The sequence below is a fragment of the Drosophila sulfurigaster genome, chromosome 3 (assembly GCF_023558435.1).
Source record: "Drosophila sulfurigaster albostrigata strain 15112-1811.04 chromosome 3, ASM2355843v2, whole genome shotgun sequence".
Taxonomy (NCBI): Eukaryota; Metazoa; Arthropoda; class Insecta; order Diptera; family Drosophilidae; genus Drosophila; species Drosophila sulfurigaster.
In genome coordinates this window covers 50,169,415-50,189,001 of record NC_084883.1, presented here as the reverse complement: position 1 = coordinate 50,189,001, position 19,587 = coordinate 50,169,415, and the positions used below count along the sequence as shown (strand labels likewise).

The 19,587-nt window shown below is 39.4% G+C and overlaps 1 protein-coding gene and 1 long non-coding RNA gene across 2 annotated transcripts in view; one reads left to right on the top strand and one right to left on the bottom strand.

Moving 5' to 3' along the window:
- The window catches only part of LOC133839935 (uncharacterized), a 50,350-nt gene extending 41,886 nt beyond the window's left edge, over positions 1-8,464 (bottom strand). The window contains exon 1 of the long non-coding RNA XR_009894149.1: positions 8,162-8,464. This is a non-coding gene — a long non-coding RNA (uncharacterized LOC133839935). The remainder of the gene's footprint in view (positions 1-8,161) is intronic.
- LOC133839932 (ammonium transporter Rh type B) lies at positions 1,176-11,244 on the top strand. Its single transcript, XM_062271583.1, has 9 exons — positions 1,176-1,797; positions 4,191-4,359; positions 4,663-4,828; positions 4,903-5,164; positions 9,326-9,516; positions 10,140-10,337; positions 10,419-10,512; positions 10,606-10,708; positions 10,949-11,244. The coding sequence occupies exons 1-9, from the start codon at positions 1,629-1,631 to the stop codon at positions 10,980-10,982; spliced, it is 1,386 nt and encodes a 461-aa protein (XP_062127567.1). The 5' UTR covers positions 1,176-1,628; the 3' UTR covers positions 10,983-11,244.
- Positions 11,245-19,587: the final 8,343 nt, after the last annotated feature.

Sequence of the window (19,587 nt, the reverse complement as noted above, 5' to 3'; positions counted from 1 at the left end):
CAGGTGCTTGTGTTTGTTGAAAAAATAAATATCAATCATACGCCCCAACAGCCCCAACGGCCGCCTTAACCAAACAGCAGCAACTGTCTTGCCTCCGCTTGGCAAAGGTCTGTTTTATTATTTATTTTACACACTCTTTCTTTTTAATTATTTATGATATTTTCCCTGGCAATTAGTTAAATGCTCTTTGATATTTATCAAGTGGCATATATATAGAATTGTAATTAGAAATAGCTTAAAGTGAACAAGCCCTTTTATAAATAGATAAAGTAATTATAATAAACTTGAATTGTTGAATGAAAGTATAAATAAATATTGAGCTATATTTAATAGAGAATTGAGTGCATTCGCGTTATAAATCCTCATTCAATTTCATTTCATAGCTATCCATTGACACATTTCGATTCCATATTCAAAGCCGAACCACAAAATTCCACATTCAGAGTATTTTTTTTCCAAGCTCTTCGCACGAATGTGCGACTCGTTATGCCTCATTGTGCCCATTAATTTCGCACTAAACTACTAAAAAAACTGTTAATGACTACGACTGATGGCGGCGGGAAGAGCAGATGTGTGGCCCGTCCGTCGGGTGCTTTGCATCATCAACGAGCGATCAGCTGCTCCATTTCTGGGGTAGTTTAAACACTTTATGGCCAATTGTGTTGTTGACAGCGTGCTAATTGCTTTCTGGCGATAACCGAAAAGTAGCTAAGCGATTCGATACTCTTGATTTGCTTCTGTTTGCCATTGTCGTTAAAGAGTTTCACTAAGTGATTTTAAATAAATTTCAAGTTGACCAGCAGCCACAATCAAAATATTAAACTTTAAGCAGCTGCTGGCTGCCGGTTGCACGCTGCCCTCATCAAATAATAACGATGCAGCAATCAATTGAAACACCACACAAAAGTCTTGTGTGTACGGTTTCAAATTGAAATTACATTGCAGCTAAAACAAAACAATTTAAATAAAATAGAAACTACGAAGCCACAGATAAGCTGTCGCAAAACGCTGAGCAGTAAATAATTCAGCAACTGGCAAGTAGCGAGCAGCGAACATCGAGCAGCGTGCAAATTAAATCAAATAGTTATATCATGCGAATAAATCGCTGGATATATCGCACATACGCCCCGTTGACCACATGCGAAGCAGTAAAGCGGCAGCTACTTACGAGCCTCGCACAATGTGACCGGCATCAGTACGCGCATTGCGCTCAGCGGCATCAGATCGTGCCAGTGAATCGTGCCCGCCTCCTTCCGCCCACTACGCGAGTGAGTGACTGTGTGCGTGTGCTTGTGTTTTAAAAAAAACTAGAAAATACGCACGCCTATTTGTGCATATCGAAGAAGAGAAATATATAGAGACAGAGAAGCGAACAGCTAGCTAGCTAGCTGGGGCTATCGACTTCCTGTCTAGTGGCACTTACGCTTCTAATTCCCGGTCGTATCCACACGCGTGCTGCAGCGACTCTGACGCGGATTTCAATTGCATAACGAGAGCAAAAGAGAATCGGAGAAAGAAAGGAGAGAGCGACAGCGACACTGGCAGGACTTTGTGCAAACTCCAATCGCCTGTTATACACAATTTTTTCTTGCTTCGCCTGAGACTGGGGAAAAAGAGACGCCACCACAATGCATACGCCGGGTAGCAAAGTGTCGGGCTACATTGTCCTGATGATTGTGCAAATAATTTTCCTGGTGCTATTCTGGGTGTTCGTGCGTTACGAGAAGGCTGTGCTCCCGGCGCCAATCGCAGCTGAAGACGCTGGATCAGCAAAGGAACACGTTTCGAAATATCCGCGTGAGTAGCCAACGTGATTTTTTTCTCCCTCCTTACCTTCGCACCCCGGGCACAATATAAAACATTGGCAAACTTTGTCATTGATTCTAAAATTAGTCGCAAACGTTGTGCAAAATTTAAGCTGCGCTATAACGATGGGGAACTCTGTGGGAAATTTATGTATATATAAATAGTTGGGGTTCTTTTATTGGATATGCGACAATTTACAACTAATTGACTGACCAGCAGCAAGAGAAAGAGAGTGAAAGGGGAGCCGACTTGTCGGCCAACATTCAAAAGGAAAGTCCAAAATCGAAGGCTAATAAGTAAGCCTGCTGTGCAAACACTGCCTGATATTGAGTGACGGACTCTTTATCTTTATCTGCATGGCGCATGGACTTTGCTGGCGGCCGAGGTGCTGTCCATCATAGGTGTAAGCATGTCATCGACACTGCTCATGATGAAATTCCGCGACATCTACAGCCGATAAGACCATCAATGTATCTTAGCTTCAAAGAGCTGACAACTGACTCACTCATCAGTCTTATTAATAGACTGTAAATGTAACCCATTTGTGTGAAATGCTCAGAAGAGATAATGCTGGTTGTCAGAGCAAAGCCCAGACATCGTAATAAATATGTTTTACATGCAGCGCGCATGACAACTGATAAAGATCGACGCTGATAAAATATCTTGAAATTAGGCTAGGTTAAGCAAACCTCTTCAGGCGAAGTTACATCATTTTTATCGACAGAGAAATTGAGCTTATCAAAACAAGCGAATACGAGTACGACGGAGTATTAAATTATAAATTATGTTTTATCTCAGCTTGTTATTTTTAGTAGCTTCAAGATTTTTGTAATAATAATAATAATAAAATAAATTATATATAATATTTCAAGAGAAAACTAATTGTGAATTGTAAAAATATATTCATATGTAAAGATGGAGATAATGGCTAATCATTTGGATTACTAGAAGAAAAAGTAATTGGAGATTATGGAAGATAAGATTTCTTCATTTGCGAAATTTAAACAGTCGAGAGTGCACGACTGTGAGATACTCTCTACCTATTGTAAATAAAAACAGTGCGGTATTAATTTAAAAATATACCAAATTAATATTCCGCAATAATACAAACAAACAAACAAAATACCTAAAATGTTACACTTGGTAGTATTTAATATATATATAGTATTCAAAATATACCATAAAGTGCAAAATATACCAGATTATCAACCAAAACAACTAAGACCGCAATAAGTAGTTGTGTCCACACAACATTTTTTTAACTTCTACAATTTTTATCTGAACAATTTTCGGGAATCTTAAATATTATTATTATTATTGATGTGGTTTGAATATTATGTGGTTTGAAGAGATAAATTAGCAGTGTTCTGCTAATTCTAAGTCAAATCAATTTTTTCTCGTGCATTCTTAACTTAACTTGTATTTTTTAACCATTTCCTGTCAATAAAAAATATTTGTTGAGCCAATTTTATAATGGTGTTTATTTCTCAATAGCCCACATTTCAAACCACAATTTTAATAGCTTTTAGACTTCCCAAAAAGTAAGCAGCAAACTTGAAGCCCAATATTGACTATCAAAAATTAATTACATCCGAATGATGAAGTAAAAGCTAAGCAAGAAAAACCCCTGCTAAAAAATGTACATTTAATCCTTCATATTGAAATAGCTTTGAGACTGCTAAAGCTATTACCCGGTCCACTTGCCAGGTTTTTAGGGTATAGACTTATTCTATAAAGTATAGAGAATTGGCTGTGTTGCCAGCCAGCGAGCCAGCCAAGAGTGTTTGTCAGCCAAGTGTTGGCGGGTCATAAATAAATGAAGATATTTTTCGCATAGTCTCCTTGAAGTCCCGCGGCACCAATTGCATTAATTACTTTTGCCACAATGGGCAAGCGACGAACCCAAAAAAAAACACACAAATGAACCGAACCGAAACCGAACCGAAGCGAAACAAGAAGCCGAACTCTATTGTAGTGAAGCGAACTGAACCGAGAACTGGGAACTGGGAACTGGAATAAGTGAACGGAATGAGCCGCACACACAAATGAATAATTAAAGTCATTAATTTCAATTTATGCAAATGCGTCTGTAAACAACTTGTTGCAATTCATAATAAATAAATTAAACCGTATTTCACACTAATTGCACCCACATACAAACAAACACACATATGAGCACAAATTCTGTGTTCCATCGGTGCTCGACTTGGCCACCGTTCGCCATGGTGACATCAATCTCAATGCAATTGACTTTTGGCAGCAGACAATTGGGCCACTAATTGAAACGACTTGACTCAATTAATAAGCGCGTGCCAAGGCGTCAAATACAGTCAACACTCATACACTAACTATCCCCCCCTCTCTCTCTCTCTTTCACCTTTCAGAATTCCAGGATATTCAAGTTATGATATTCATTGGCTTCGGTTTCCTGATGACGTTTCTGCGTAAATATGGCTACAGTGCTACAGGTTATACTCTCTTTATGGCTGCCCTCGTCGTGCAGTGGGCTGTGCTGATGAAGGGTTTCCTTCACATGGAAGGTGGCAAGATCAGGTGAGTTGCCCCGCATCTAAATGATTGTGCAAACAGCATAAATAAATTACCAACACACTCGGTGTCTACATCTTACATCTCTACTGTGTCCTTGCGGAAGAAATTAAGAAAAATAACCCCGAGCTCTAATGAATTCATGCAATTACTTTAACTTGCTCAATTCCCACAACGCCTGGAAAAGTGGGCGTGGCGACAGGCGCTACTTACGCTAAGTGAAACGACAAGCAGAGACAAAGGTCGCCGGCAACTTGAAAAGTCCTTTTTATCCTGACAAGTTTCTCCCCCTGTGTTTGCTTTTTGCAGCCTTTCACTGGAGAGCATCATCGATGCGGATATTGCAGCTGCCGTGCCCTTAATCAGCATGGGAGCTTTGCTTGGACGCACCACGCCCATTCAGCTGCTTTGCATGTCCATCTTTGAGGTGGCGCTGTTTGCGGGCAACGAGTATTTGGCTCTCAATATACTGAGTGTAAGTTTGCACTGAGATATTCCTAGTTAATCCCCGTTCTAACCTTATCCAATTCCTTTCTTGCCACTTCTTAGATCTGCGATTGTGGCGGCTCCATAACTGTGCACGCTTTTGGCGCCTACTTTGGCCTCGCTGTGGCTTTGATGTTGCGTCCTGCCAGCGACCAGAATGATGCAGGCAAGCATGAAGGTGCCAACTATGTGTCCGATTTATTCGCCATGATCGGCACCACTTTCCTGTGGGTCTACTGGCCCAGCTTCAACTCGGTGCTGGCCGAGGGATCCGGCGGAGAACGCGCCATCTTGAACACGTTCCTATCATTAGCCGCGGCAACAGGTGAGTCACGTGCCATGTCATTCTGTTCTGGCAATTAGTTGGCTCAAGTGGGTGGCGGAGCTCTCTCGCTCTCTTCTATTTATATTCTATGCATCCTGGGCAGCTGCGTTAATTATAATGTTGGCGCGGGCCTATTAACTCCGTCGGCTAGCTATTGAAATTGAAAAAGGTTAAGAGCTCGAGATCCAGATCCAGAGATCCAGGAGGCAAGCAGGCAGCTCCTGCTGTTGCAAAATCTTTATGCATGCAACTCACAAACTAATTAAATGTCAAATAGTTTCGTTAACACATTTGAAAATTTATTTTGAGCACGTAGCGCACATAAAAACGGCCCCAAGAGCTTGGACACTTGGAGCAGCAAGTAGAAGCTGCCCAGCATTTAGCTGTCTATGTGATTGTGTGTGTTTCTATGTGTGTATGGGTCAACTATGTTTGACCATGGCCATGTCGTACACAACATATAGAAAATGTGCTAAAAGCAAAAACAACCCGAAAGTGGTGTAGTTGCAGGGGCAGCAACCGGGAGGGAAGGGGAGACAGTCTCTGCTGTTGCCTCACTCGGTTAATGTAAATAACAAAACACAAATTAAATGTATACAAAGGGCGCCTGGCAACGACTACAGCGACTACAACGACCAACAAAACAGCTATAGCAACATCAACAACAACACCAACAACAACAGCTGAGATAAGCCAAGCTGCAAGCAACATTGGAAGAGCGGTTGCGGGTCCGAGTGGGACCATGAGTCGCTATGACGGCGACACTGGGGCGTCTGTGGCCTGAGCCTGGCCATGATATTAAAGCCCTCACGTTGCAACTGCGGAGCTAACACCTAAACAGCGTCCTAGAACATATTAGCTAGCCAAAGACTAGATAAACTATTTGCTCTAGGAGATACCCTGTTAAGATGACAAGTATTTTGATGCTGCAAATCTTTGGGTCTAATCAATGCTAAGTTAGAAGCTTATATTAGCGACAGTTATTACTAATTAATGCTAAGTTTGAGTCTTATATTAGTGAAAATTATTACTAATCAATGTTAATCTACATATTTTTAGCAATTTTATTTAAAAATAGTCAGAAAGCTGTTGTCAAGTTTGAAATGAATGTGATACAATATTATACATTGACCCCCTTCGACAAATTAGCGTAAAAATAAATTTTGTTTCTTTTCTAACAATATTTCCAACAATTGTTGATACATAGATAAGGCAATTCTAAGAACTCCAGTTTCTTTTGGTAGGTAATCAAGCCTAATTTTACAAAGGATTCATCAGAAATGCTATTATAATGAAGAATTTGTAAGAATGTATAATATATTTGAGTTTTGTTTTTAAAGTATTTTTAGACGGATGTGCTCTTTTTTTAGGTGATATAGAATCGTTCAGTTCTTGTAAGTGATATCTCTAATTTACCAATTGATGAGTGGAAACTCTATAACAATCACGCATTAAAATCGAATTGCAAAATAATCAACAAATAGGGATCAAAGTTGTATTATAAATAACTTTAGTAGCAAACACTCAGTTTCATTAAACTTTTGACTATGTTTCTACTGAGCACTAAAATGCCCCACAGTTGCAAACACAACTAGACGCAACTAGACAGCAGAGAGAGAAGGCAAGGCAGTCGGGCAGACGGGGACATTTTATGCGGAAGGATGTGCGATTAGTTGAGTCAACGTGGGGCACTGCCGCTTGGGCAGCCAACTCGCTTTGGGCCGTTGTCCCGTTCAGTCAGTGGCCAGTTACTTGGCTCCGCTAGTTGTTGCCTTAATTAAACTAAAGCTGGGATTCAGTTCAATGCTGAAATTAGAGGCGTTTTTCTGGGTGTGTCACACACTCTACACTGGACATCCAAGAGTGTGTGAGTGTGTGTGTGTAGACCATACGGGTGTTGCGACATGCATAGCAGACGACGCCATTCGGTGTCCAAATGCGGCGCCAACAGCAAAATACGCCCCAGTTGTTGTTTTCACACCAAGTTCGAAACGAGCTTGGGTCCGAAATACGGTTTCTACGCCTCTTTGCCGGCTGTGGCTCCATATCCCCAGCCATCTCCTCTGCCAGTCCTACTTCTGGCCAGTGTTGTGTCGTTGTTGTTGCCATGCTATACCATACCTTACCATACTGCCTGCCCGGCTGCCCGCATTGGCCGGCAATGTTAAGCACAAAACACATTTTATAGTCACAAGTGACACCATTGGCGTTAATTTAAATTGTTAAATGTGCAAGCAGCAAAGCGCCAACAACAGCAACAACAACAACAGCAACAAACAACAAACAACTGACGCCCCGAATCTCGGGCTGCTGCTTTTGGCCTTGCCTTGGCTTTGGTTTAGAGAGAATTTCTGGGGACCCGGCTGTAAAAATACTGTTTAATTGATTTTTAAGCCAGATTCTGTTGTACTCTCGTCGCCTGGACAATGTCAAAAGCTGTTTTTGAAATTGCTGCGGTTTCATTGTTTGTTGTTGATGTTGCCGTTACTGCTGTTGTTGTTGTTGTCGTTGTTGTTGCTGCTGTTGTGATTTGCACTGCTTATTTGCACTTGCCACAGAAACCGAGCGGCGTCCCGTATTAACTAATTTATGCAAATTATTATTGCTGCAACATATGTTTCGCCATAAAATGGAGATTTTTAAGTATTTAGTGTTATTTTTGCAGAGATTTATGCTTTTGCCTCTGTAATAAACTGAAGTATGCCGCCTCCCTTCAATGGTTACCCTGGACAACAGGAGTCGTCTCATTCTGTGTGTTGCCTTGTTTACATTTTTATTAGTTTTGTGTTTATGAACTGCGGTTGTGGCCGAGAATTGCGGCTTGTGTATCCCATTTGCTCCACTTGGATGATTTAAGAGCATGTTATTTGTTCCAACTAGAGCCGCAAACTTTGTACCCACAATTTTTGCACCCCAAGCAAACTGCTTCCTGCTACTACTGCTACATTGCTATAGTAACTTGTCTCTTAATTATTATTTATATCAACATTTACTCACATACATATGAATTTAGCTGATCCTTGCATGACTTACTCAGCAATGTGCAATAACAGGATATGCTTTTGTGTTTGCTTTATTGTTGTGGATCGCATTTATTTTAATTAAGCACTGACTTATATGGCACACCCCGCATATAAACAAATTAAGCACTTGCAAAAATAAAAAAAAGAAAACCAAAACAATAACAATAAAACAGAGTGACCGCATGCATAAATTATTGATCAACCACTATCGATTAACGAATAATCGCGCACTAATTGAAAGCACGATGAGCACGAAATATCGTTGCAACAATACCGATATTACAACGGTTGGTAGGAAGAAAAAACACACGCACGCACACACATACACATAAATGCAGTCATTTTTAATTTTTACATTTTATTTTGCATATTTTTCGATTAGCACAAACTCTTAAATTTATTGCAATTAACACTTTTCTTGCTGAGTCAGCAGCTTTTATTTTTTAAACACTTTTAACACAACATTTTTATTCAGCATTCGCACTACTTGGTGATATTTTGTTCACTCAAAAAAAAAAAAGAAAATAACACTTGCATTATACCAATTTTAACTTTGTGCAGCTACAACTATACTTAACTTAACACTTAAGCATTACTTGCACAATTTGAACGCACTTCACAACAATTATTTAAACATTTACATATGTATATACCCAATTTGCTTTTTCAACATATTGCAAATGGCGGCGCAGAAAAAACTGTAGAGATGCCACCTTGATTAAAAGGGGTTAGTGATATTCAAAAGAATAGAGCTGCCAGATTATATTTGGAAGCTGCAAAGAATCGATATTTTCCAAGGACTGATGCTGTGCACGTATCGATAAAATAAATACTAATTGGTTTACTGCGGCTCAATTTGAAGCTCACCCGTTCAAGTACTTAGTGTAGTAGCCTAATTAAAGCGAAATAACGAAAATATAACACAAAATGGCTATCTATTGCCAAACCAAAACTACATAACGGCAACAGCTTGGGCATGGGCCATTGAAAACGTAACTAGAACTCTTGAAGTAGTGTTCATCGTTGAAAAGGCAGCCTACTGGGAGCCCTTTCTGTGCATGTTGTTGTAACGTTATTCACTGTCTCCTTTATTTCCCCCCACACAGTCTCTAACACCCTTCTCGCTTGTCTCTTGCAGTGACCACCTTCGTTGTATCCGCACTTGTCAGCCATGAGAATAAATTGGATATGGTGCACGTGCAGAATTCGACGCTGGCGGGCGGTGTTGCTGTTGGCACCGTTTGCAACTTGCTGCTCGGCGCACACGGCGCTGTCTTAATTGGCATTATCGCTGGCACGGTTTCGGTGCTCGGCTATCGCTATTTAACCGTAAGTTGAACGACTGCAAGTATCCACCCAAAAAAAGGAACGACTACCCACCAAAAAAAAAAGAGCAAACATTGGCAAAACAAGAAGAAGCACACTAATGGGGCCACATCCGGACTACTGCCGAACTACACACACACACACACAGAGCAAGAGAGAGCCATGTAATCCATACAAACATGAGGCGCTATTCAAATGCCTAGCTCGCAGGCAGTTTGTGGCGCGTTGGCGAAGCTAGAGTTACGTTTTTGGAGTTTTGCCGACTGTTCTGTTCTGGAGCTGCGGACACTGTGTCCAGCAGCAGCAGAAGCACACTAAAGCAGTGGAGGAAGGAGTGGGCATCGTGGTGTCGCCTACTGCGTTTTAATTAGTGCACGCCTAGTGCAAAAATGTGACGCTAATGAGTAAAGTTTGTTGCCCGTCGGCTTCTGGTGCCATGTTGCAACCGGTTGTTGCACGTGAAGTTGCCTCCATCCTCTCTTGCAAGGTGTAAATAAATTTAGACTCTTCTTTTTTTTTTGTGATATGCAGTTGCCATTTTTCACCTCTATAACGTTTAATTAGTTCGCTCACAATTTAAAGCACGTTTCTTTAATACGTTTCATCTACCCCCAAATTTTCTGTAGCCCTGGCTGACCAGTAATCTGAGAATACACGACACCTGTGGCGTACACAATCTGCATGGAATGCCAGCCCTTATCTCGGCCATTGCCTCAGCAATTGTCGCATCTATGGTCACCGCAGATGACTATCAATCCGAGCTGCAAGACATTTTCCCAGCCATGGTGCATGGCAACAATGGCACAGTGACCAAAATTATGGGCGTAAGCAAACAGCTGCCATTGATTACACACTTTTGCTGCAAGCTAATACACTCCCCCATTTCATGTTCATCTTCAATTTAGGGTCTTGGACGTAATGCGAGCACACAGGCTGGCTATCAGCTATTTGGCATTGCTGTAACACTACTCATTGCGATTGGAGGTGGTATTTTGGCAGGTGCGTAACGAAATCAATTCGAATCGGAATCCGTATCGAATCGAATCTTTAATTACCTTTAATTTAATTGTGCAAACTTGCTACGTGCCGCAGGTGGAGTCATGAAGTACACTAGCTTCCGCAATTTGGAGAAGGATGAACAGCATCAGGACGAACAGTATTGGGAAGTGCCAGCCGTGGAGAACAAAGAGGAATAGTTAAGTTTTGTACTTACTTTATTCCCGTCTGCCTGCCTGCTTCACCCGAATTGAATCGAATATATTGCATTGTTAAATATCTATTATACTAAATATTTTAATTTGATTATACTTTTATTTTATGCTGTATTATTATTATTATTATTACTATGCCAAGCACACATTGTCCTCATTTGCACTTATTGTTTTTGTTTAGACTGCACACTTGTTAAACAATTTGTTGCGTATTTTTTCCACAGTGAACTAAAAATTACTGACGAGCTTTTGTTATAAACAAAGGCAACGACAGTTGCAGCTGCAGCACTCGAAACAACAACAGCAACAGCAGCTCACAGAGTCCTGACAATCCTTTGTGTGTGCTCTCTGCTTGTCTCGCTTAATTTTTGTAGACATTTGTCGCATTCAATTAAAAAGTTCAACAAATTTACACATTTAATTAGCACAGCAACGCACAGCAATAATATAAACAACAAAAAAACATACAAAAAAAAATAATGAAATGAAAAATCTGAAATAAAATTGCGAGTAAAATGTATTAGCAATGAAAATATGTTTCTCTTTCTTTCTCTCTCCCTTTTCTCTATCTCTCTCTCCCTGTTATTTTTTCCTTCGCTGCTCACAATTATTATTTTTGTAAATTTATTTTGCATGCTATCCGCGAATTTTAATGGAATTAAAATCATACATACAAATTCCAACGCTAACGCAAACGCAAACAACAACAAATTGCACAATGGCGAAAAGTTTAAATATGCCCCACGAAGTTTTGGATGGCGCCAATGTCGTTGTTGCTGCCACTGCTGCCAACTCCGACCCAGACGCCAACTTTAATTGGCGCCCATTTCTGTTACGCAACTGGAATGCAGTTGTCCCCACCAGCAATTTGTATGTGCGGGGCGTGCTCTACTAGAGGGGATGAGGATGGGGATGGGGACAAGAGCTGCAGGCAGCAAACTGCAGCAAAGGCTAATTAAGTGGCCCAAGACAAAGTGTCAACTAATTAGCTGACTTTTAGCCAGCTACTTGGTCGGTTCCGGGGCCAGCTTAGCCGGCGATTAGCGCACCTGCAAAATAAAACAAAAGCGAAACCCAATAATGTCTTTTAAATGCATCTCTCCCCTCTCACTCGACTCGACTCTACTTCGATGGTAACTACGGATACGATAAGCTGTCTCGCAACGTCTTAGCCGGATTTGGGCAGCAAAGCGCAGCCAAAGAATAACAATTACCCAAGTACTACTTAACTATGAGAACTGTTGCAGGAGATCAAATGAAATCGGTAATCTCTTCACGATGGCGTTGGAGTGGACAACCAACACAGATTGCCAGAACTTCTTTAGCACAAACTTCGGAAGAAGCCATCAAATTAGTTTTACTATTCAATTTTACAGCGGAAAGATAAGAAGTTGAGAGTTCTGTGGAAATTGCATTTAACTTGGTTTGTTTGTAGTATTGCACGATCTAGAGGAGTTTTGCTATTTTGAACATATGTTGTTGAGTTCATGGAGAGTTTATTAAAATTGCTTTATAAGGAGTATTGAACTTACAACTGTGGACCTCTAGAAGATGTTCTATATTTTACATATGTTGGCGAAATCAAGAAGAGTATGGCAATAAAGTGGATTATTATATTAAAATTTGAATTTATAAGCTCGGGTATCTTTAACATATGTTAACGAAATCAAGATGACAAAGTTATTAAAACAAGATGAACTTTTAAGAGGTAAACATATGTTGGAGCTAAGTTATATTGTTATAATATCATATGAACATTTAACATGTAGGGTTTCATATATATCATATTTCAAAATGAAAATATATTTTAAAAATGTAAATTATTTTAAAATTACAACAATGTTAGAATTGTAAATTTAGTAAAAATATTACACACAGTTATAGATCACAATAATTACAAATTTGGAGGAAAACATGACTATGTTTCATTAAATTGATGCGGTTCAAAATAATTTGAAATTGTTCTTTATATTTATTAACATTTGGAGTAAATTGGTTTGTAATATAATTTCAACATATTTACTATGGGTTCAATAATTTTGATTATCATTTTTGAAATTATTTACTTTAATATGTAAAAACAATGCATATCTCATTACTTTCATTTTAATTAGAGAATAGCACCATAAACCACAAAACTGTATGGATAGAACAAACTTGTTTATATCAAAATTTAAAAGGTTATGCTTAAAATTTGAGAACCACATAAAATGTGTTGATATTAAAATTTAAAAAGTTCTGCTTTAAATATGAGAACTCAAATTTCATAAAATGATGAAGCACTCACAAAATGCACATTGATATTTAACACAACTCTTGTGTGGAAATGAAAATGTACTTTAGACTACAAAATGAATGTTTTTCTGTAGCTTTCATAGACTATTTTTATATGCTATGCTTATTCGCATGTATATTTTCTTAATAAAAGATTAAATGATAAATCGGCACATGTTTTAGAGAGACGGCAAAAGAAAAACAGAAAAAATAAATAATAGCTAAATGGTAAAATGGCACACGTACTAGAGGTTGACAAAATGGCAAAAACTGAGGGGAGAAAAGGGGGTAAAAAAAGAGTGAGAGACACGTGTAAGGCGACTAAGAGCAAAAATATTTATAGAGATGAAAGGACGACAAAAGCGTGTAGTCAAATGAGTGGCCAAGGATGCGAGTTAGAGGTTGAAGTTGGAGTGGGGAGTTGGGAGTTGGAAGCTTTGCTGTCTGGTAGGTGAGATTGGGTTGTGCAATTTGGCAAAGTATTCCCCGGTGCGCCGTTTGACTATTTTGGCCAGGCCAACCCAGGTTCAAACGTACCAGACGACGACTACGACGAGGATGTCTGTCTACCTTTTCACTGGATGTCTATGTCGTTGTCTAAGTGCTGTTTTATTGCATGTGGTCGGTTGGCTTGGTTTGGTTTGGTTTGGTTGGTCGTAGAAGCCTGCTCTAGACATGCCAGACAGATGGACACTCACACGTCTATAATAATAATTAACAGCATGAAAGGCAGCGATGTCGACGATGGTGGCATCCTTTTGGCGCACACTGTGTCTGTGTGTGTGAGCTTTGCCGTGCGCCACGAAGTATGCAGCATATTTTATGCATGTGCTGCAGGCGGTGACTGTGACACGACAGCCATAAAAAGAGCAGCAGCAACAGCAACAGCAGCAACAGCAGCAGCAACGGCAACAACAACTGCAATTAAGGCGACTTTAAACAGCGTTGACAACTCTGCCGACATTGACTTTGCCTTTTGTCTGCGAGCAACAAATTGTTGCACATACATCTACATAGTTGCTGTCCTTATCTGCTGCTGCTGCTGTTGTTGTTGCTGAGAATGTTAGAGCTCGCCAGCTGGGGATTTGTTGCAGTTGCACTGCTGACTGCCTGACGCTGTTGTTGCAGGAAACTACGACTCGGAGCGGAAACTTGTACAACATTTTGCAACAGTAATTTTTTGGGTGTTGTTTCCGCCGGCGTTGACATTTTCCAGTCTTTGTTTATGGTTGGACGACAACCCCAACTTGTGCCCCCTTTTCCCCTTCCCCCTTGTTCCCCTCTCCATCTCGCTAGTACTAGCTTAAAGCCTTTTGCCATTTGCTTAATGCCTTATCGAGGTTGCGTTCCCTCAGCGCGTCTCCTTGCGTTGGCAGCGTCCTGCACGTGGCCATGGAACCCTTGCAAAATTCATGATTTACGTTTAAGTGTCATTGGTATTTAATTATTTAGATGGCCCCCAAGTCGTTTAAGTTGCCGTTGTCGAGCTCCCAATCTCCCAATATACCATTCCCCTTTGCCCTGTCGCTGCGAGATGAAAGATTGCTCTGCCTAGAGATGTGAGCTTTGAGAGTTGCGAAAACAATTTGTGGCTGAAACTATCGTATATTGAAAGTTTAAATAATAATGGCAATAAACTACTTTTCTAATGTTACTAAGTTAATCATTTGTGTTCACACATTGATACGATGTTAAGTATATTTTCCTATATTTCTTATTAGATGTGCAAATTTAACAATATTTTCTAAAGATTTTGATTTTCATTTTGTAGGTCATTAATAAAAACTTTTCTGCATTTGAAACACAAAAATCAATCTCTAACGCATATATGTGTTTTTTTTTTATAATATAAGCAATTTTTTTTAGAATAGTATTATTTTATAAATATTCTTGCTAAACATCTTAATTTGCATCTGCCCTTGAAATATAGCAAACACACTTTAATGAGCTGAAACTTATGATGTCTTGTCCAGGAGTTTCAGTATGGCATATATGTTAACATAAAAAATGTAATTATCATCATATGCGCAAATATTTCTTGCTTCTCAACAACCTTAATCTGGAATGGTCACATTTTTCAAGACTAATGTTCTTAATTTGAAGAATTGGTTCTTACAGTGGTCTTCTTTCAATTTGTAAGACGGATGTTTTTAATTTTTGAACTTAGTCGTTTTTTTAGTGTTGTTTATGATATTTCATAGTTTAGACTTTTTGCACTGTAAGACGCAACGAGACCTTAAAACCTGCGGTTAAAGTCAGAATCTTCAAAAACCCAACCTCATTGCACAATAAAATTGTACAAACTACATATTGTATAAAAAGCAGCCTCCTAGCTATACATTGACAGTTGATATTTTGCTATGCATTGTAGTTAAGTCAGTGACACACACTTTTATATAGGTATTTAAATTTAAGAAAAATATCATGCTCCATAAGTACTGCTAATAATTAAGAAACTAGACAATCTGTTAACACTAGGAATACAGTTTCTTGTTCCGCTTGCACTTTTTAAACTAAAGTCATATAATTTTACCACACTGCCAAATTTCCTACATGCTTCACTAACTTAACTGTGATCAACAAGTGCTAACATGTCGTTTATCAATGGTTAGCGTTAACCTTTTGGGCATTAGCTTTTGACCTGGGTTTGCCACAAAGTCGTAACTCTCACGCTTTCACTCTGCTCACGTTGCCATCTCTAGTTGGCGGGGCAACAAGGGGAGCTGCAGCTAAGAATCGCCAATAGCTGCGACACACACGTGCGAATTGCTCGCTGTGTGTTTGTTCACCTGGTCGCGCGCTTTCCATTTCATTTTTGGCCAATGCCCACTCCATTGACTTGTCGTCCTCCCCCCGCCCCTTAAACCTGGCACCCCGACACTGAGCAAAGTGTTTGCATGTTTCTTGGCTTGCTTACAGACACATACAATAAATATGGTTGCCCAGCGTCACGCGAAACCAGGGAAAAGAAGGAATGAGACGGGAGTAAAGGAGTCAAGGAGTAGCATCCGAGCACAGTTTTGTTCGGTACTCTGGGGACTTATCGCTCCAACTGGCAGTTGATATGGCCATGTGTGAGTGTATATATATATGTGTGTGTGTGTGTGTGCTCCCCGCTTGCATGGCCGGCGCTCGTTCGATGTGGGGCAGGCAACAAAACGTTCAGCAACAGCAAAAGTGAAATTAAATAAATTTTATAACATAATTTACGCTATCACAACATGCACTTCCCCTTCTTCCCCTCCTCGCTTTCACCTGCCTGACTCTGCTGCATTTGTCTTGTATCCAGCGAGTGTCCTGGGGATTTGCACTCTCTAGGGGCGGCGTGTGTGAGTGTGGTATTTGGGTGGGCGTGGCAGCTCGCAACGCAACACAGAGCAGCGCACATTTTTCGTTAATATTGCGCACAGCCAGAAGCGCCGAAATGTAGGCTTCAATTAAATGTTAATTTTACAGAGCTTAAGCATGAAATTCGCTTTGAGTTTGGGAGGTTTTTCCAACCGAACCCCCTTCCCCCCAACTCCAACTTCAACTCGATTTCCATTTCCATGTCCGCCACTTTCTTCTTCCTCCTTCGTTGTCGTCCTGTTTGTCGCTGTTGGCGGATTTGTGCGCTGTTTTCGGGCTCAATGATGCCTCCTCTCCTTTCCGCCTCCTTTCCTCCTTTCTCTCCCTTTCTTCCTTCGCAGCTCTTCGAGCGCTTTTCATTAAGAACGACGCTCACATCAAATTGTATATTTTATGGCTGCATTTTAATCTTTTTTATTGCCAGCTCACTTTTCATCCAAATAAATATGGAAAAATACTTAGCCCAGCTGTCGGTTTAACGCGTTTTCATCACTTTTCTTCGCCAAGCGTTTTTACTTTATATGGCCCGCTTAACTGCGGAGCACCATCTATCGATAAATTGAATGACAACGAAGTCAATTTTCAAGGCAAGGAAGTATTCTCATTGAAGAAAACATATAAGAAACGAAAAGAGTTCCTAAAGATTTAAACACTAATGTTTTAAAGATATGAGAAGTTTTTCTTTCCGGTTAACAACTTACAAATTTCTGTGCATAAATGGCAGAATTATTGTAAATTGGGGCAAATTTTTTGCGAATTTAAAATTATTGTAGAAATAAATCCTGGTCTGCTTAATTTTTGGGTTCCTACCAGAAGTCAAAATCAAAATTGAATAACAATGCATGTTCTGTGAATTATATTTAGAAACATTCAAGTTTACTATGTAATTTAACTTAAGGATAACATTTATTTGCCTGTAACTTTTAAATCAATTTTAGATTGACCTTCTGAGTTATTGTTTTTCACCTGCTAATTAGTAAAGATACTTAAAATTTCAATGTGCGAATCACTATCAATACCGTAAATTACGCAAACCTTCCTTAACTTTAAGATAAATTTTGGAGTATAATTTATTTCAAATCAATTGCATTCGGTAAGTCAAATCTTGCTATTGAAATAATTAATAAATTAAATTTGCAATTCACTATTTATACATTAGCTACCATAGGTTCAATCTAATGGTATTATCTGAAAGATTCACTACTTCTTCCTTAAATTCTGAACAATTTTCTTAACTTAAAGATAAATTTTGGTGTATCATTGCGCGTATTCTGTTTTTGTATTTTATAAAATTGTCAATCAAATTCATAAGATAATTGAAAATTGATAATTATTACTAAAGTTACTATTAGTTTTGCCTAGTAGTTTTATATGAAGAAGTAACTACTGTCAATTTATATTATAAATGCCTTTTTAACTTGTAGATAAGCCTTTGGGGTGTCAATTATATGAAATCAATCTTATTTGCTTCTTCTGTTTTCGTTATTCAAAGAATTTACTAAAAGAATTTACTATCTCAAATATATAATTTGCAATTCAGTACTAATGCTTTAAGTTTTGCCCAATGTTGAAGTTTTCATATCTTCACTATTACTATTACTTTACTTTATTACTTTAAGTTATGCATAACTTTTCTAACTTAAAGATAACCTACTTTATCATTTATCTTAAATCAATATTTACAGCAATCTTGATATGTAAATTTAAGAAAATAGCTAAGTCATTTACAAAATATTTCCAAAACTGCTGCATTTAAATTTAAACTAAAGCTAAACATGTCTAACGTGCCTTAACTCGTCTAGTTTTTGTAAGCACTTGAATATAACAGCTTTGAAGATTGTTTGCCAACTGTTATACACTTTGCAGTTTTGCGTGCAAAATATTTGTCAGTTCCATTCAATTTGGGGTAACATTTTCATGATGAGCCCCATCAAAATTTCGCCGAACGCACTTGACTTTACCTTTTTTTTGGCCCCAAAAAAATATATTTTTTATATAAAATATGCAGTAAATAAAATGCATTTACCATTTGTCTGTGTGGTTGTTGTAGCTGTCTAAGTTGTTGTTGTTGTTGGTGTTGCTGTGGCAGTTGGGTGAGAGTTGAGGACTCTCTGGAGGGGGAGGAGTATACCCAAAACACATTCAAAACACGCTGCGAACTTGAATTCGCTGAAGTGTCTATAAAAAGACGCACATACACACACACACAGAAGTCATAAAATCCATATTGACAGTGAGGCACTTGTGAAAGGATCAGAGAGAGCAACATGAGTGAAGGGAGGAGAGGAGGAAAAGCGAGGACTCACACAAGGGTCGGGCCAAACAAAAAGAAACCATTGTAATAATGTCCAAAAATATGTTACCAACACGTGTAGCATGCATACGAACAACAACAACAACTGAAACGAGGAAATACTTTTGCCCTGTTGACTGCAGCATAAAGGATTGGGATCAGGACACGGGGCTGAAAACGTTAGACACGCTTAATCGATGCAACAGCGGGCCGTGAGGGGCGACCAAGGGGATTGAGAGGCGCCACTTGTATTTTTATAGCAACGATATTTTATTTACCGCCAGCGGCAAACAAAGCTAAACGTGGGAGGGGAAAGCAGACACACAGAGAGACAAACAGACAGACAGACAGAGAGACAGACAGACAGACAATGTCAATGCGCAGGCCGCGTTCATCACATCACACGGAAGCTCTTTAGTCGAGGTGGGAGGCAGAAAGGAAGGCAGGCAGGCAGGCTGGCGGTCCCGAGAGTTTGCCGTGTGGGCGGCATGCTTGAAACATAAAAAATATGCTGACAATAAAAATTTGTTGTCGGCTGAGCGGCTCAGCAGCATGCAACATGCTGTTGCATAGCACAACAGCGGCAGACAGACAGGCGCCTGGACAGCTGAAAAGGTAGCTTGTCGGGTAGACAGACAGACGGACACTCAGACAGACAGACGGACAGATAGACAGACAACTGGACAGATAGACAGACAGCTGGACAGACTCGATGGAGTTTCACCTGCATACGAAATATTTACATGAACAACTGATGAGGGGGAAAGTTCAATGTGACATAGCAAATTGTTTAATGCCCTAACGTTGAGTTCACATTTACATATTATCTTTCAGTTGGCATTGTTATAACTTTATCAGCTTTGAAATATGAAATTGGTCAAATTTTGATGGAGCATTGTTTAGTTGTGGGTTCTATGAATATTTTCATTTTTATTTGCTTTAGAATGT